This window comes from Mauremys mutica, chromosome 2, assembly GCF_020497125.1.
Source record: "Mauremys mutica isolate MM-2020 ecotype Southern chromosome 2, ASM2049712v1, whole genome shotgun sequence".
Taxonomy (NCBI): Eukaryota; Metazoa; Chordata; order Testudines; family Geoemydidae; genus Mauremys; species Mauremys mutica.
In genome coordinates this window covers 102189677-102206999 of record NC_059073.1, presented here as the reverse complement: position 1 = coordinate 102206999, position 17323 = coordinate 102189677, and the positions used below count along the sequence as shown (strand labels likewise).

Sequence of the window (17323 nt, the reverse complement as noted above, 5' to 3'; positions counted from 1 at the left end):
TAAGTGTGAGCCAGGATTATTTTCTTAACTTCGGAAGATGGGCAGTAGACTATAATGCTGGTACACACAGCTCAGAGCTGCTAAAGTGTATAAACAGAGCTTTTTTTCTGCTGTGCTTAAGCTATAGGGCCTTTCTGTCCATTTTAGCTCAGACATCAGGAAGGAACTTGTCTGCCAGTAATTGTTGTTAATTCATATTTCATTATATAATATACAATTATATCCCCAAATATACATTAAAAACATTATGCTTGCCAAGTCGAACACTTCAAGGTTAGATTGCCTATGTAACTTTGATTTGGCTCCCTAGTGTGTTTGCATTACGGTATATGATTATATACTATTTTTTCCTCACACCCTCCTTGCCTCATTCTGTGATTGGCTAGTTATGCCATATTTTTCATCTTTTCTATTCAGTGTTTGGCCTCCAGCTTTAATTAATGTACATCACCTAAACTTTGCTGAATTCAAATATAATTTCTTCATAGGCATTTCTCTGATGCTCTGATCATAAGATCTGACTACTGTGCGAACATTAATTAATCTTCACAACATCTCTGTGAAATTAGGTGGTGGTATCTCCATTTTACAGTTGGGAAACTAAGGCCTAAAGAGATTAAGGCTGAAATTATCAATGTCCACTAGTTTAGAGAGCCCAAATTGAGACTTTTAACGCCTAATTTTTTTCAGAGCACGTAATATTTTATAGCACATCTTCAGAGTTTAGGTCCAACTGACTTTGGTTGCAATGAGTGCCAAACACTTGGGTAGATCTGGTCTTACGTGTCTCATACTGTGATCATATGATTAGATGTCTCATCATGCATATGCAAAAAATAGGTGACTTAAGGTTGCACAGGCAACCTTAATTCTGGCATTGTCTAACATCTGAGTGCTTGACTTTGCAATTTGAATGTTCTTTTAACATTGTTTCGAATGTTACATCTGTACACATGCTTATAGTATCTCTTACTATATCTCCCACCATTGGATAAAGTATTAAAAACCTATTCTGTGGCTCTATTAAAATAAATGTTTTAACTGCAGTGATGCAAGGTGCTAGTGTTTAAACAGTAGATTATTAAATTAAGAAGCTGTTTTAGCATCTAATCATTTATGCTGCTTCACTGCTGGGGTGCAATTTCCCCAATTCTAAGTCTAGAGCAGCAAACACTTATCACTTACATTAGATTGAATACTTTTAGGTGTTGAAGAAAATCTTTCTGAATTGGAAAGCATGGTGTTCTCTTATTCTTATTATGGCTGAGTTCCATCCCACAACTTGATTCACAGCATGATTTATCTCTACCATCTGGTAAGCACTTGTTGAGGAAACCTAGAGAACCCTCAAGAGTGTGTGTCTGGCTGTCTCTGAGGGGAGTGGGATGAGGAAGTAGTATGTTGTGTCACAGATAGGGCCCTACCAAATTCATGGGCCATTTTGGTCAATTTTACGGTTTCATAGGGTTTTAAAAATTGTAAATGTAATGATTTCAGATATTTAAATCTGAAATTTCAGTGTTGTAACTGTAGGGGTCCTATCCCAAAAGGGGGTTGTGGGGTGGTCAGAAGGTTATTGTAGGGGGGGTCTTCGTATTGTCACCCTTCTGTACTGCTGTTAGTGGCAGCACTGCCTTCAGAGCTGGGCAGCTGGAGAGCAGCTCTGAAGGCAGCGACGGCACAGAAGTAAGGATGGTATGGTATGTTGTCGCTACCCTTTCTTCTGCACTGCTGCCTTCAGAGCTGGGCTCCTGGCCAGCAGCCACTGTTCTCTTGCCACCCAGCTCTGAAGGCACTGCAGAAGTCAGGGTGGCAGTATCCTGACCCCCTTACAATAACCTTGCAATTCCCCCACAAACCACTTTTGGGTCAGCACCCCCAGTTTGAAAAATGCTGATTTCCCAGGTGAAATCTGTATAATATAAGGTAAAAGTACAAAAGACCAGATTTTGTGGGGAAGAACAAATTTAACGGTCCACGATGCATTTTTCACGTTCATAAATTTGGTAGGGTCCTAGTCATAGATACTGGTTTATGATTTGGGTTCAGTGTAACTTAATTACCAATTACATATAAGTCCAGTTGGCCATATCTGCAGAGAAGTGTTGAATGGATGTTGAGAGAACAGTTCACATTCTCTTTCCATCCCTGTGGTACATCCAGAATAGTTTAAATGAAAAGTCAGAGGAAACTTGCATTGCTTTTGGCTCTGCTCCTCTCTTGTGACTAAGTAGAAGACTTCATTCTCCAGTAACCTGAGGGCATCTTACCTGAGCGCTGATTTTGCTTTTAAAACAGTGTTATCAACTGTGCATTTCAGATTAATTCTACCTTGCTGTTCTTGGACACTGTCAGCTGAAATCTCACTGGTCTGACTTGTACTGCTTATAGTTATCAGAAATAACTAAGGCAGAGAAGAGCATACTCTTTTCTCTTTTTCAGGATTAGTACATTTGATAGGTCTTGTGCACAGCAGTAGCAGATTTTTTTCATAAAGAAAATCTGGTTGTGAAACCACATTGGCAGGGAGAATTGAGAAGATGGAAGCATTTTGAATGCCAGCATTCCTTTGCGTTACATTGTGTAGCTATAAGAGTTTGAGGTAACATTTTCAAAAGCAAGGTGTCTAGTTTTGGTTTACAGATACTAGAGAGACTTTAAAGATAGATAAAGCTTAATAAAGTAAAAAATCATTTGTTGCCCTCATTATTGAAGTCCATAGTGTGTAGTACATTAGGATTTGTTTCAACTGTCAGAAGTGTAAATAATCCCTATGTAGGAAAAGTGTTGTAGTATTGTTTAAAGTTAATTTGCATATGTATTTAACTTTCTGTTATGCCTTGACTAGTTCTGTCAGGAATGTCAGATGCTGCTTCTAGCAATTGTAGTCATCCAGGTGGAAGTTTTGAATGAAGAAATTATAATTTAAATGTAGGGAAGAAATCAGTTTTGCAAAAGGTAATTGGGAAAAAATAAGGGAAGGGATTTTATTTTCACTCAGTGTGTAACCCATGGGGCTCTTTAAAATATTGAAGAAAATTGAATGTCTTTTAGAACATGCCCAGCACATTTTTTTTCATAATCAAGGTCTGGTTTGACAGCTGAAAAATCCTTCCACCTCCTGTGACTTCTGGAAAATACTAGTAACAGTGCATGAGATCTGAGATTTGTATTCTCTCACAGCATCCAGGTGGTGAAGAAGTCCTAAGGGAGCAAGCTGGAGGAGATGCTACTGAAAGCTTTGAAGATGTTGGCCATTCCACAGATGCCAGAACTCTGTCTGAGACATTCATTATAGGGGAGCTTCATCCTGTGAGTACACTATTGGTGTAGAAATATTAATGTCACTACAGTTTTCAGTGTTTAGACATTTCTATGATAAGCACACTAAAAATAGAGCTGGTAACCGTCTATGCTAGCCATACCTTATTATTTCACCACACCAGCTAACTTTGGGTGAAGCCAGACTGCTTTTTCCTGCTCAGGTAGAAGCTGAGAGTTGAGCACTCTGAAGTGCTCAGATAATGTATCAAATCATAGTAAGGGTACGGTTTATCTCTCCTCTTTGAAATGCATTACAGCTGGGGTTTTAACTTAGGTTGACAAATAATGCTACAGAGCACTAAATCATACTGCACTCTCCAATCTGTACATCATGATCTCCCTAAAGATAAGATAATAATCTTTAAAATAGTATATCTGTGAATTTGTGTAAACCTTTTGTAAGAAGTAGTCATCTACTGTACTGAAGGAAGTATTCAAAATGATCATTAACATCTTGCACAGGATATGTAAGCTGACATTGGACAGGGTCCTGTGTAGTCCATATCTGCCATTTATTTGTTGGAATAGAAGTGAATTTCAGAATCTATGCTTCATTATTTTAAAAAAGTATATTTCTAGCCCTTTTAGAGTCAAGGTAATATTGAAAACATGAGGAGAGTATAAATAATAAAATGGTTAAAACAGAGTTATAAATCTTCGCCTCCAGCTTCTTTTTTGATCACCAGGGAAAATATAACCTGGGCATCACCTTTGATTTAGATCTTTCATGGGTTCCTTGCATCCAGGCTATGTTTAAGTTTTGCTGATTCTTTTGCAGGACATCGCTAAGATACAACCATTCCTGTTTATCCACTCAGCTAAAATTCCTCCAGACTCTTATCAACTCATGTCTCAGTTACTGAAAAAAAATCTTTTTCTCTGGCCCAGACACATGCGGTCATGTCCCATTCACATCCATTCAGAATGCTGCTGCAAAGGTCATGTTCCTAGCCCACCGTCTCTTTGACCATCTCACCCTGTTTTTATCCCTCACTGACTCCCTTTTCTTTTTCACATCAAACATAAGCTACTTTCAAGGCCCTTCATGGCCTATCCTAACACTCCTTTGCTCTGATGCCCAGAAAAATTGGACAGTGTCTAGGTTCGCTGGTGTGTTGATGCCACTGCCTATTGTGTTGACCAGTTTCCTTGTAATCCTCCTTTTGTCTGTACCCGTCTCTGGAGAACCTTTCTTTTTTGTTTTGCTTCTACTTGTACATCACCTTGTACAGTGACATCCTGGTCCATAACTAGGGCTCCTAGTTGCTGTGATAATACTACTACTACTACTAAAATGATACATGAGGCCGGAGAAAATTTGGAAGAACAAATCTAAGGTGAGCTGACAGTCATCATGGGTTATTCTGAAACAAAGATGACAATATCAACATTAACTATTTTATTTTTGGGTATTGTAGTAGACATATGCAGCCCATGGTGCTAACCCTAAGCTGCTTCACACCTCATGTAAAAGACCCAGCTGTCCCTCACTTCACTCCCAATCTCCAGCTTCTGTCATCTTGACAACTTCTATGATTTTGTTATGCACACAGTTATCTGAGGTATAACAAACAGGAAACATTGGCATCATACTATGTGTGGTTCATAATTTATGCTTTTATAAACTGCCTTTTAAAAACGTACCTGAATCTGCCACAAACTTTTCATCTGTTGCCTTAGGGTGCTGTATAATTCAGGGCCATTGCAACAGAATGCCACAAAGCACATCGACCTTGATTAGTTTGCATTTATCTATTGTACGTGTGTGAATGGTGGAAGGAGCTATCAAATCAGGGTAATTCAGTTTGTTATGCAGTAGACTAAAGACATGTATCTTTTAGAAACATAGGAAACGTAAATCTGATGGTGCATAGAATTTTGAAATGCATTGGAGAGTTGCATTCAGTTAAATAAGGAAACCTTCTTGGAATTATTTATAAGCAAATGATGTTGTTGTCATCACTCCCATAGCTGCATTGGTCATTGGGGCACCATCATTGATGAGAAATCAACTAATTGTCTCCACCCCTGAAGATTGTGTGTCAGTGCTTGAGTCGCCACGAAGTCCATTCCTGTCCACTCTTTTATGTTGTCAATTCATCTCTTCTGTCTACCTTTTCTTCTCTTCCCGTGTACTGTCCCTTGGAAGATGATCTTGTTACATGGCTGTAGCACTTCCGCTTGCACTTCATGGTCGTCAGGAGGTCTTCATATGACCCAGTGCATTGAGTGATGATGTTACAGACCTCTTAGTGACGTGGTCGAAGTAGGAGATGCCCAGGATTTTACCAAAGTATCTCATCTCTACTACCTGTATTTTCCATTCAAGTTCTTCCATAAGGGTCCATGTCTCACATTCATACAGAAAAATGGAGATGACCATTGCATGTAGCAGTTTCAGTTTGGATTCTAGGGAGATGTTCTTATTCCTGTAATTTGCTTTAGCTTTGCCGCTGCTGCTGTTTGCACAGTTCTTGCCAGAATTTCTGCCTTTGATCCTTCATCAGTGATGATTGCCCCCAAATACTTGAACTGTTTTACAGTCTCTAGCTCTTGTCCACTGATGGGGATATGTGAGCTAATCCAGTCACGTTTGTTTGTTGGCAGCTTGGTTTTCTCTGCACTGATTTCCATGCCGTATTTTGCAGAGGTTTCATCCAATCATTTCACAAGGTTGGCTAGTTCATCTTCGCTTCCTGCCAGGTCGTCAATGTCATCAGCGAACCGAAGATTTGAGATTGTTCGCCCTCAATGCTGACTGTGCATATGTGATCATCTAGGGCATCAGTCATTGTGTCCAAGGAAATGTTACAGTGTGGGTGAAAGAAGGCAGCCTTGCCGGACTCCACCAGTGGTGCGAAACCACTTTCCTATTGTGCTATTGACGAGAACTGCACTGCTGGCCTTGGCAGATAGTTGTTTAATGGTAAGAATAAGCTTAGGACTAATATTGTACTACTTCGTGGTTGCCCAGAGAGCTTCATGCCATACTCTGTCAAATGCCTTCTTGAAGTTGTCAAAGACATGGTAGATGTCCTGCTGGTGTTGTAAGTACTTCTCACATAGAACATGAAGGTTGAAAATCTGTTCTGTGGTACTTCTTCCAGCACAAAGGCCAGCTTGTTCTTCAGTGATACTCTCCGTTTGTGGCTTCAGTTTGTTCAATACGACTTTCAACATCACTTTGCTGGGATGGCTAATTAAGCTTATGGTCCGGTAATTTTGACACAGTTGCAGATTGTCTTTCTTTGGCAGAGTGATTATTAGTGACTTGTCCATGTAGAGTCCACTCATTGGTCTGCCAGTTCTTGCTGCAGATCTTGGTGAGTACATCTATTACTATTTCTCCTCTGAATTTCATCTGTTTGGCTGGGATAGTGTCAATACATGTAGCCTTTCCGTTCTTGAGTGATTTCACAGCTGTTTGCACTTCTTCACACAGTACTGGAAAGTCATCCTCCTCTGACTCTGGGCTATCTAGGACACTAGGATCTCCATTTGTCTGGTGGTTGTATTGATCAGAGCAGTAGTTTGTCCACCTATTCATGATGTTCCTTTCTTCTGTAAGATCGTTCCCTTTTTTTGTCTTGAATTGCGTTAGCTTTGGTCCATCTTTCCTTTGTCAGATCCTTTACAATCTGGTGTCAAGTATCAGAGGGGTAGCTGTGTTAGTCTGGATCTGTAAAAGCAGCAAAGAGTCCTGTGGCACCTTATAGACTAACAGACGTATTGGAGCATGAGTTTTCGTGGGTGAATACGAAGCATCCGACGAAGTGGGTATTCACCCACGAAAACTCATGCTCCAATACGTCTGTTAGACTCTTTGGTGCTTTTACAACCTGGAAGGCTCATTTGCTATTTTTATTATTGATACACTCCAATTTTAGAGCATTGATCATTTTTCAATCCATATCTCCTTGGCCACCTTCATTACTTTTTTTATCTTTCTGCTAGTCGCTCTGTATTTATCAGCTCCCTCGGTGCTGTTCTTGTCTCTCTTAAGTTCTCGTCTAATGTCACACATCTGTAGTGTTTAATTTGTGACCCATGGTTTTGTCGTCTTGCGATGTTTCCCAAGGATGTCCATTGCTGCCTCATTCATTAGTGTTGAAAATGTTGGTCATTGTTTCTGTCTTCCTCTAGAGCTAGAAGTGGGGCAAAATTTTCTGCCCATCATTGCTTGGAATGACTCTGCAGTGTTTCGGTCTCTGAGTCTTTCCAAGTCAAACTTGGTTCTGGTGAATTTCGGCCTGACAATTTTCCTTAGATGCAGCCAAAAATTTAGCATCACAAGGTCGTGATCACTTCCAATATCAGCACCAGGAAAGTTCCTTGTTTTAGCTCTGTTAATCCCAGAACAAAATCGGTTTTGCACCACGATGTAGTTGATCTGGCTGTGATTTAGACTATTAGCTGTGTGCCATGTTGATCGTCTGCATGCTTTATGTGCTCCTAATGTGTTTGCAAGATCCAGATTGTTATAGCTGACAAACTCCAAAAGCCTCAATCCTCTCTCATTGGTTATCGCATTACAGAATGGCAAGATTATTGTGGCCCTATCTGCCTGTGTGTCAGTACCTACTTTACCATTCTAATCTCACTATACAATCAGGATATCTTTCTTGTGTATATCCATGATGTCTTTGAAGCTGATTGTAAAAATCTTCAGTTTGCTCATTGTCAGTCTGCTGTAGGGGTGTAGACTTGTACCACTGCCTTTAGATGGATGGAAATAAGCCTGCTGGACATTGGGCGGCATCCTAATAATGAATTCTTGATATCTTTATGCACAAGAAATCCTGTGCTGTTGACATGTTTGTCCTTTCCACTGTAATAAAGTACATAGCCTTCTTCTATGTGCCTCTCCAAAGTTCTTCCATCTGACCTCAGAGATTCCTAGGAGGTGCCAGGTGTATTTTTCCATTTTGTATGTGAGTTCTTTCAACCTCCCTATTTGTCTGAATGTCCCTACATTCCATGTGGCTATGGTGATGTTATCTCTTCCACGGATCCTCTTTGTTGGGGTTACACCAGTAGTATACTTGTTGCATCCGCTCTGGTGGGAGACTGATGGAGCGGTCATTAAACTGGGATGCAATCAATCCGATATGGACATGGTTGACTTGCTCATCACATGTTGTGTCTTGGGCAAATTTCTAACCTGATGGAGCCCATCCCTCTCCCGGCAGCCCCCTTTTAGTTGCCTCTTACGAGATGCAGGAGGAGCAGTGGGCCTATTCTGTCCTCAGACCCACAACCTACTAGATAACTTATGGCAGTGGAATACAGCTTCATGATCTTAAGTCTATACTGTGGAAAAAAAATTAGTGGCACAGCATTGTTAACTGAAACTAGTGACCTTCTCAGAAATCCTCTTTTGTACACTTCATTCTTGTCTAATCATTTTCCCCTTATTTTCTTGCAGGATGATAGAGACAAAGTTCAGAAACCAACGGTAAGTGTCATCACTCTGAAATCTCAAATCCAGTGTTTCATCTGGACACTGAGGTTTTTTGCACACAGTGTACAGACCGAGAGACAAAAGGACACGAAGGTCAAGTTTACTTTAAAAATAAAACCTTAAGGTAGTTTAAAGTACTGTACTTGCTGAGAGACCCCCTGTCAATCTGCGTGGCTTTATGGTAAACATTTCCTATTGTCTAAAAATGTTTTCTTCTGTTCTTGCTAAAATCCCCCCTCTCACCAAACAAAATAGAAAATTAATTCCAATCTCTCATAGTTTCACTGTATAGAAAGTACCATCAAATGCACAAATTAACTATTCTTTCTAGTTTTTAAATAAAAATAATCTTCAGTGTTAAGTGTAAAAGTCAAACTTTTAGGCGCAGGTTAATAAGTTGTCTTTGTTTCAGTTTTCTATGAACAGTTGTGGATAGAGCTGACAGGTTTCTAATTACCTCAACTTTTGCAGTGTAGCTCTTGGCAAAATGGGCACAACTCACAAATATTACAAGCATGACAGTTACCACACCTGTACACAATTAAGGTGAAACGAATAAAATTGCATCAGGTCTGAGCTAATTACACCTTCTCTATCAACACCTGAAACATTTTAGGTTAGGTAAACACAGAATACTACTACCATGGATTTTTTTTGGTGCTACTTCTGTATTTACAGGACATGCATCCATAATTTTTGGGTGTATCTACAATTAAAATAAAGCCACGGTAATTAGTAGAAGTGGTGCCAGCAAGTTGGAAGTCAGCAGCAAATTCTGGGATTTGTTTGGATTCTGATGCTTGTTTGGATTCTGATGCTAGTACACCTGTAGAAAGTGCAGCAGAATGCCCACTAGGCAATTAAACTATGTAGTCTTGCTTGCTAATTATCACTTCCAAAACTTAGTTTCCTGGAGACTTACCCACCCAGTCAGGGATGTCTTGGTGCAATTATAAAGAGAGCACTAACTTTGAGAGCCCCCCAAATAATTTGCTTTGAAAAAAGTATACATTTCCTATTACTCTCTAAAAATATTTTAAAAGTAAACTAGTAACATTGACTCACCCACTGTCTATATGTTTAACAACTAAACTATGTATTCTATACAAGATTCCAGGATTGTCACTTTGTGTCACTCTGAAGCCTATGATGTCTCTAGAGTCAGTGTGAAGCTCTGGAACAGCAAGCATAATGGAGGGCTTTTTTGTGTTCAGAATATCACTGGGTTTTGTGATCTGTTACCCTCCAGTTTTTAAGTTTTCCGTCACTTTGACTTTACAGATTACACCCACCTGGTGCATAGCTACAGTAAGGCATGTACCTATGTCATGTCAATATTCCTAGAGCAGGGGTTCTCAACCTTTTTCTTTGAGGCCCTCCCAACATGCTATAAAAACTCAGGGCTTCAGCTGGGGAAAATGGGGTGCAAGCTTGGGGTTCTGGGCTTCAGCTGCCTGGCATGGGGGAGGCCTTGGGCCTTCAGCCCCATGGGGCACCTGGGGCTTTGTGGCCCCCCACTTTAGCAATGCTGTCCTAGAGCGATAGCTGAGTTAATGTACACTTAATTTGCATATAGCAATTTCAGTGGTTGTGTGGGGGAGACTGTACAGCTAGTGGGTTACTTGGCCCAACTGCCTCCTGCACAAAGCAACATGTCTCCCATTACAACCCTTCAAGACAAAAATCAATGCAACCACCCACACAACAATCAGCAGACAAAACAATCTAAACACTCACAGCATCATAGACCCCTCATTCACCACCCGTACAAATCTATACAACTCTCCTAGTACAACACAACCCATAGACAAATCAGCACAACCACCCACACAGAAAACAACCAGTGTACACAGTAATCCTAAATATCACTCCTGAAGTCTAAAATGTCTGAGTTGGTGTTAAGTGGTGGAAACAGTTAACAAGCATAGCTGAGATCTTTTTGTTTAGAATATCACCAGTTTTCAATCATCACTGGGATTCATGGCCATCCAATTTTTAAGTTCTCAATGGCTTTTAGACACATGGCTTTACGAATTACCCCTGTGCAACTGCTCAAGCTTTCAGCTACTAGTAGTTTAATTAGTAAACTAACTGCTACATTGAGCAGATTTTAATGAGAACATTAACTTTATTTTCTGACTTTCTGTTTAAATGTGTAACCTTAGCATTGCAGTTTTGTGTGTTTAGTATCTTGTTTTTAAAAAAAAAAAAATTCTGACTTTAACTGATTATCTTGAAGTCCAGAAGTCCCTGAGATAAATGGGATGGTGGATGAGTGAGTTCTCACAATTGCTCCTGCTGTTTGGCTGGAGGAACTGTTAAGGGGTGGGTTAACAGGGCAGCAGCACATTTGAAAAATATCATTAAAGAATATAAACACTTAAAAACTACAGGCCAGTCAGCCTCACCTCAGTCCCTGGAAAAATCATGGAGCAGGTCCTCAAGGAATCAATTTTGAAGCACTTAAAAGAGAGGAAAGTGATCAGGAACAGTCAGCATAGGTTCACCAAGGGCAAGTCATGCCTGACTAACCTAATTGCCTTCTATGATGAGATAACTGGCTCTGTGGATGAAGGGAAAGCAGTAGGCGTGTTATTCCTTGACTTTAGCAAAGCTTTTGATACAGTCTCCCACAGTATTCTTGCCAGCAAGTTCAAGAAGTATGGGCTGGATGAATGGACTATAAGGTGGACATAAAGCTGGCTAGATCGTCTGGCACAACGAGTAGTGATCAATGGCTCCGTGTCTAGTTGGCAGCCAGTATCAAGTGGAGTGCCCCAAGGGTCGGTCCTGGGGCCACTTTTGTTCAACATCTTTATTAATGATCAGGATGAAGGGGTGGATTGCACCCTCAGCAAGTTTGCAGATGACACTAAACTGGGAGGAGTAATAGATACGCTGGAGGGTAAGGATAAGATACAGAGGGACCTAGACAAATTAGAGGATGGGACCAAAAGAAATTGATGAGGTTCAACAAGGACAAGTCCAGAGTCTTGCACGTAGGATGGAAGACTTCCATGCACTGCTACAGACTAGGGACCAAGTGGCTAAGCAGCAGTTACGCAGAAAAGGACCTAGGGGTTACAGTGGACGAGAAGCTTGATACGAGTCAACAGTGTGCCCTTGTTGCCAAGAAGGCTAACGGCATTTTGGGCTGTATAAGTAGGAGCATTGCCAGCAGATCAAGGGATGTGATCATTTCCCCTCTATTCGGCATTGGTGAAGCCTCATCTGGAGTAGTGTCCAGTTTTGGGCCCCACACTACAAGAAGGATGTGGAAAAATTGGAGGGCAAGAAAAATGATTAGAGGGCTGGAGTATATGACTTATGAGGAGAGGCTGAGGGAACTGGGATTATTTAGACTGCAGAAGAGAAGAATGCGGGGGGATTTGATAGCTGCTTTCAACTACCTGAAAGGGAGGTTCCAAAGAGGATGGATCTAGACTGTTCTCAGTGGTACCAGATGACAGAACAAGGAGTAATGGTCTCAAGTTGCAGTGGGGGAAGTAGGAAAAACTTTTTCACTAGGAGGGTGGTGAAGCACTGGAATGGGTTACCTAGGGAATCTCCTTCCTTAGAGGTTTTTAAGGTCAAGCTTGACAAAGCCCTGGCTGGGATGATTTAGTTGGGGATTGGTCCTGCTTTGAGCAGGGGGTTGGACTAGATGACCTCCTGAGGTCCCTTCCAACCCTGATATTCTATGAAGATGTGCATGCAGGTGTGTGGGACCAGGCTCTGTTTCTGAAGGATTTACACAGAGATAGTTCACTCTTTCAATAAGAATTGGTATTCCTTTTGTGAACAGTCCCAGCATTCTGTGTTTTAGTTGAACAAGGAAGACTATGCATTGTGATATCCCTTGTAACATCAATGGGCTTTGTAAAATATTGGTAAATGCTTGAGTATATTCACTAGTGACTTTTTTCAGTTGCTGATAACCTGTCTTTAATTCCACTCTGAAGAGTGGATAAAAAATCATGATATAAAGAAAAGTTTTTCATCAATTTTTAAAAAGCTAAAGTTTTTATTTCCATGTTGCTAGTTCTTTACTTTCTTCCCAATATATAGTCCTAAAACACCTCCTTTAGCAATTTGTACTTGTTTCCTAATTGTTAGTGGAATTTCAGTTTTCCATAGATTTTCTGCTAAGTTTCACGTTTTAGATCTGTGCTGAACGACAAGTCCAGGAGCTCATTGTTGTTTTTTTCCTGTGAGAACAACACTAAATTATTAAGCAAATAGCCTGTGCTATCTTTATAACCAACACTATCTTCTGATGTGTTGCACTTCCATAAATCAAGAAAACTGAAATGTTTTGACCAGACTATATTCTCCATTAGGAGTTGCTGTTTGAATTCACTGAGATTTGTGCTCCAAAGTCTCAAGTGTTTTGAAAATCCCACCCTTAATGCCTATCCAGGAGTTATAGGAGCCTAACTTTAGGCTCCGGATTTCAAAATCACAGTAATTTTAATGTATTGGAAGTCTAAATATCTAACACTAAAGCAATATGCTTTTGACATGACACCAATCTAATGTAACTAATGAAGTTGTTGAATACAGTGTTAACCCTTGATGTGAATACTTATGCACATGCTTAACTTCAAGCACATTGGTAGTTCCATTGCTGTTAATAGAGTTACTCATGTTAGTAAAGCTATATACCTGCTTAACTATTGATCAGAGTCTAAATGTTCAATATTTTGTTTTTGCCTGTAGCAGTTTCTTTAAGTTTGAAGAAGATATCCGAACAGCAGTGGCATTTTAATTTTATATATATAAAACAAACTTTAAAGTTGCAGTAGCACAAAACTTCAAATTAGTTTTACAAAGCTTCAGTATGATGTAAATTAATCACTCCACCCTCATTCTCAATACAGAATATTTACATACAAATTTGGAGTATTTAGCTTGAATTATTGGCAACCAAGAAGCCTTGGACCTAAAATGATTTTGTTTTTCTATTGCAATAATTCAACCTTTGAAATGTTTACCTGAGACTGAAACAAGCATGGAAAGTTTAGACCCCAAAGAATATCTAAACAGTTCAGAGTCTTGATATAACCTTAACTACAGACATTAGTGCAACCGCTAACAAGTAAGAGAGGGACATTAAAAAAAACTACTTGGCAACAATTTTAGGTAACCATTTTGTTATAAATGAGCAGGAAACATGGAATCAGAATGTTATCTGATTAGCAAATTACTACTGAAGCTTTTAACTATAAGGCTGCCTTCATCCAGGCATGAAAGCTGCATTTGTGGCTTGCTTTGGCTAGTTGTTGGGAAAAGGTACAAATAAAAGTGTTATGATGAATCCATTTCCTTTAGCCAGTTCTCTGCGGGGAGGTGAGGGGAAATTGCCACTTATGTTCAGTATCTTAGTTATGACTTTGTTTTTCAGGAAACACTTATTACCACTGTGGACTCTAATTCCAGGTATAGTATGGCTTGTAATGTCATAAATTAAAACAGAATGGTGCTTCATGGTTGCCCTTCCCTAATTCAATGAAGTGGGGGGGGGGCGGGGGGGGGGAATACTGTTCAGTTCAAACTACTAGCAAATAAGATGGTGGATATTAGGGGCTTATCAATGCTAGGAAGTTAATTTGTAGTAAGATAAGGAGTGAATTTAAAGCAAAAAGGCATTCCTGATGAACTCCCTTGTGTGGACACACTCATTCTAGAATAAAGAGCATCCACATAGGAATAACTTCCTGTGGAATCAGACCCTAGGAATGGATGACATGTGAAGGCTGTTGCCATATGTAAATCCCAGGTTTGTTCTCAAAACTCTCCAGGGCATCTTGTCATCTTACCATGAAGATTTTACACTTCATCTTGAAGTTAAGAGGTTACCTTGTTCTAGAGAAGAGCTGGTATGCTACTAATGCAGGAGATGCTTGGTGATCTTACTAGTGCTGCTGCTGTCGCTAGCTACTCTGGATGCCTTATTGATAAGTATCAGCTCAGAAAAGTCTTTGCTATTGTTGCTGCATCTAAGTTAAATATAAAGAGGATTCGGGCTAAATGTAGAGCAGCACATACAGTAGAATTTAAAAATGTGCACAAATGTTCCGGGCATTTCAACACAATCCAGCCAGAACTTAATGCATTAATACTGTTCATTACGTAGAGGAATCCTGTGACTCAAGAACCTTCCACATCACTTCCAATAGAGGAATTGAAGTACCAAAAGTTTTATTGGGAAAGCTCACCTGTGTCTGCTCTTCAATGGATGGCACAGTTCTGTGGCGACAAGCCATGGCTTTAAGTTTGACTGGAATCTTCTTGTTCTCCAGTCAGCAAAATTATAAAAACTTTATTTCAAAGTTTAACCGTGGACACTATCATGTTGGCTGGCAAGAGCATATCACCAGCATTTAGTACTAGACTAACCTAAATACTCCCCCAGTCAAAGGCTCTTATCCTCATTTGAAGGGTGGAAAAGGAAGAGATTACGAAGTAAACTTTATAAGCAATAAAATATCACATTTGTAATTTAGCAGCTGTTAGACATTGCATGAAAATAATTCTCACTGATTCCTTCTAGTTGGTGGACCAGTTGGGTGATCCCAGCAATAGCAGCAATTATTGTGGCCCTGATGTATCATTTCTACATGTCAGAGTAAGCGTCCTACTGAGAACCAATACAAGGAGAGACTGATTTGGGAAAGAAAACAGAAGCCATCTTAACCCACTACACTTCCTGACAAAAGAATAATAGCTGAAAAGAAATTTTTAAAATTGAACTTTTCCAGATAACTTTCTGCTGTGCACTTTCTTCTTAATGCTACCTTTTACTCACTGTTTAAGCGCTAAAGGTAGTGTGAATCTTTTGTATAACACTGTTTTATTCTCTAATGAACCATTTGAGATAACGCTGATTTCTGTATTACAACAGACATGTATGTACCAGCCTGAAACTTGTAACATTGCTTCTTTTAACGTTTATTAAGGCTCTGTCTGAATTTAATATGAATCCGTCAGCCCTAAATAACTATGAAAACTGGTGGGCATGTGTCCATGAAAACACTGTTCATTTTACCTTTTACCCATAATCTTGTATTCTTTGCTTGCACTCTAGCACTGCTTTCAAATCAATTGTTTTTTCTTTCTACATAAAGAAACAAATTCCATTTTTTAACCTTTTATTTAAAAATAAAAGGGAGAAAGCTCTGTAGTAGTAGGTCTAAGGGTCTGTAAAGCTTGTAAACATACATAGTGTGTAGCCTGTACAATGTGTGGACCTACATGTCAGGCTGTACAATGGCCTACTTAAAAGCTTCCTGACATCTTGGTACCTAGGACTGGTACAGAGTGCTACCATAAAAAAGCCAGATTGCTTAATTCAGTTGCTCTTTAGAAAACCATCACCTGAAGCATAGTGAAAATGAAACTTAGGTTAATGTTTATATGAAATGTCCCAATTATTTCCCTATCTATTTTGAAAAAAAAAAACCACATACAAATCAAAAGCTCTTTTATTGGTTCTGCCTTTTTGGGGGAAAATATTTTATGTAATTTCCACAACAGGTAATTTTTCTAAGTGGAGCAAAATATTGCTTTTTAGCAACCAGAGCTCTGTACTGACATGACTATAACTTATCCTACAACTTGAGTCAAATCTTTAGGAAATCTTCAATTTAAAGCTATGGTTCCTAGTGAGTAAAACTAGTTATCTAAATCTGCACTAATGACTCAGTTTACTGTGCTCCTTAGTACTAAGGAAAAAAGGTAACATACAACTTGTACTTATCATGAAATAACTCCTTGGGATAGGAATCTTGCTGTTTTCGTTTTCTGGGGCAATGTTTTTAACTTCTGCTACTATATTTTCTATGTATTTGTATGCACAATATTCATGAATAAAAGCAAATCCCTGGTGTATCTTCCCATATTCCTATAAAATTGGATTTTCTGTCTCTCAAATCTATTAATTCCAACTCATCAGATGGATTTTTCTATGGGTATGTCTACACAGCAATGTAAGAGTAGGATTAGTGGGCTTGAGTCGCTGATTCATGTCAGAATCCAGGGCTTGAGTGTCCACACTGGTTAACCTAGGTTAAGGATTTTCTCACCTGTGCTTGAATCTGGGGCTCTGGTGTCCATACTGCAGTGTACTGACCTGAATCAAAATGACCCTATCCAAGAGTGTCTAGTGCCCTGCACCCCGCAGTGTCGTCACTCCAGCCCTACAAATGGATTGCATTGTGGGAAAATGTTTTCTAACTGATGGTGCTATTGATGGGACTCAGGTGCCAATAAGGAGCACGTGAGTACGTAAACTGCATAATTAGCTATTTTGGTGGCTTTCTCAGTAGAGTGAATGCAGTTTGAGACGACTTTATACTGAATTGCCATCTAATCTGAGGATTGGATTCTCCACTAGACTGAGTCACATGGGCAGGAAAATGCCTATGTGCACTTGTTCTGAGGATAATTAGAACATCTGTATCCAGGGCTGTCAAACTATTACAATGAAACTTTGCTATTCATTTTTAAAATGGGATGTGCACTAAAGGTGTTTCTGTT

General features: G+C 39.6%; 1 protein-coding gene across 3 annotated transcripts in view; it reads left to right on the top strand.

The window, feature by feature from the left end:
• Window positions 1–16685, top strand: part of LOC123363888 (cytochrome b5) — a 29845-nt gene extending 13160 nt beyond the window's left edge. Inside the window, exons 2-6 of one of the 3 annotated variants that reach the window (XM_045005422.1) lie at window positions 3184–3312; window positions 8750–8779; window positions 14190–14224; window positions 14587–14742; window positions 15339–16685. In XM_045005422.1, the coding sequence (XP_044861357.1) occupies window positions 3184–3312; window positions 8750–8779; window positions 14190–14224; window positions 14587–14695 (303 nt within the window). In that variant the 3' untranslated portion in view covers window positions 14696–14742; window positions 15339–16685. The remainder of the gene's footprint in view (window positions 1–3183; window positions 3313–8749; window positions 8780–14189; window positions 14225–14586; window positions 14743–15338) is intronic. The other 2 variants (XM_045005421.1, XM_045005423.1) reach the window with 2 other exon arrangements.
• The last annotated feature ends 638 nt before the right edge of the window (window positions 16686–17323 follow it).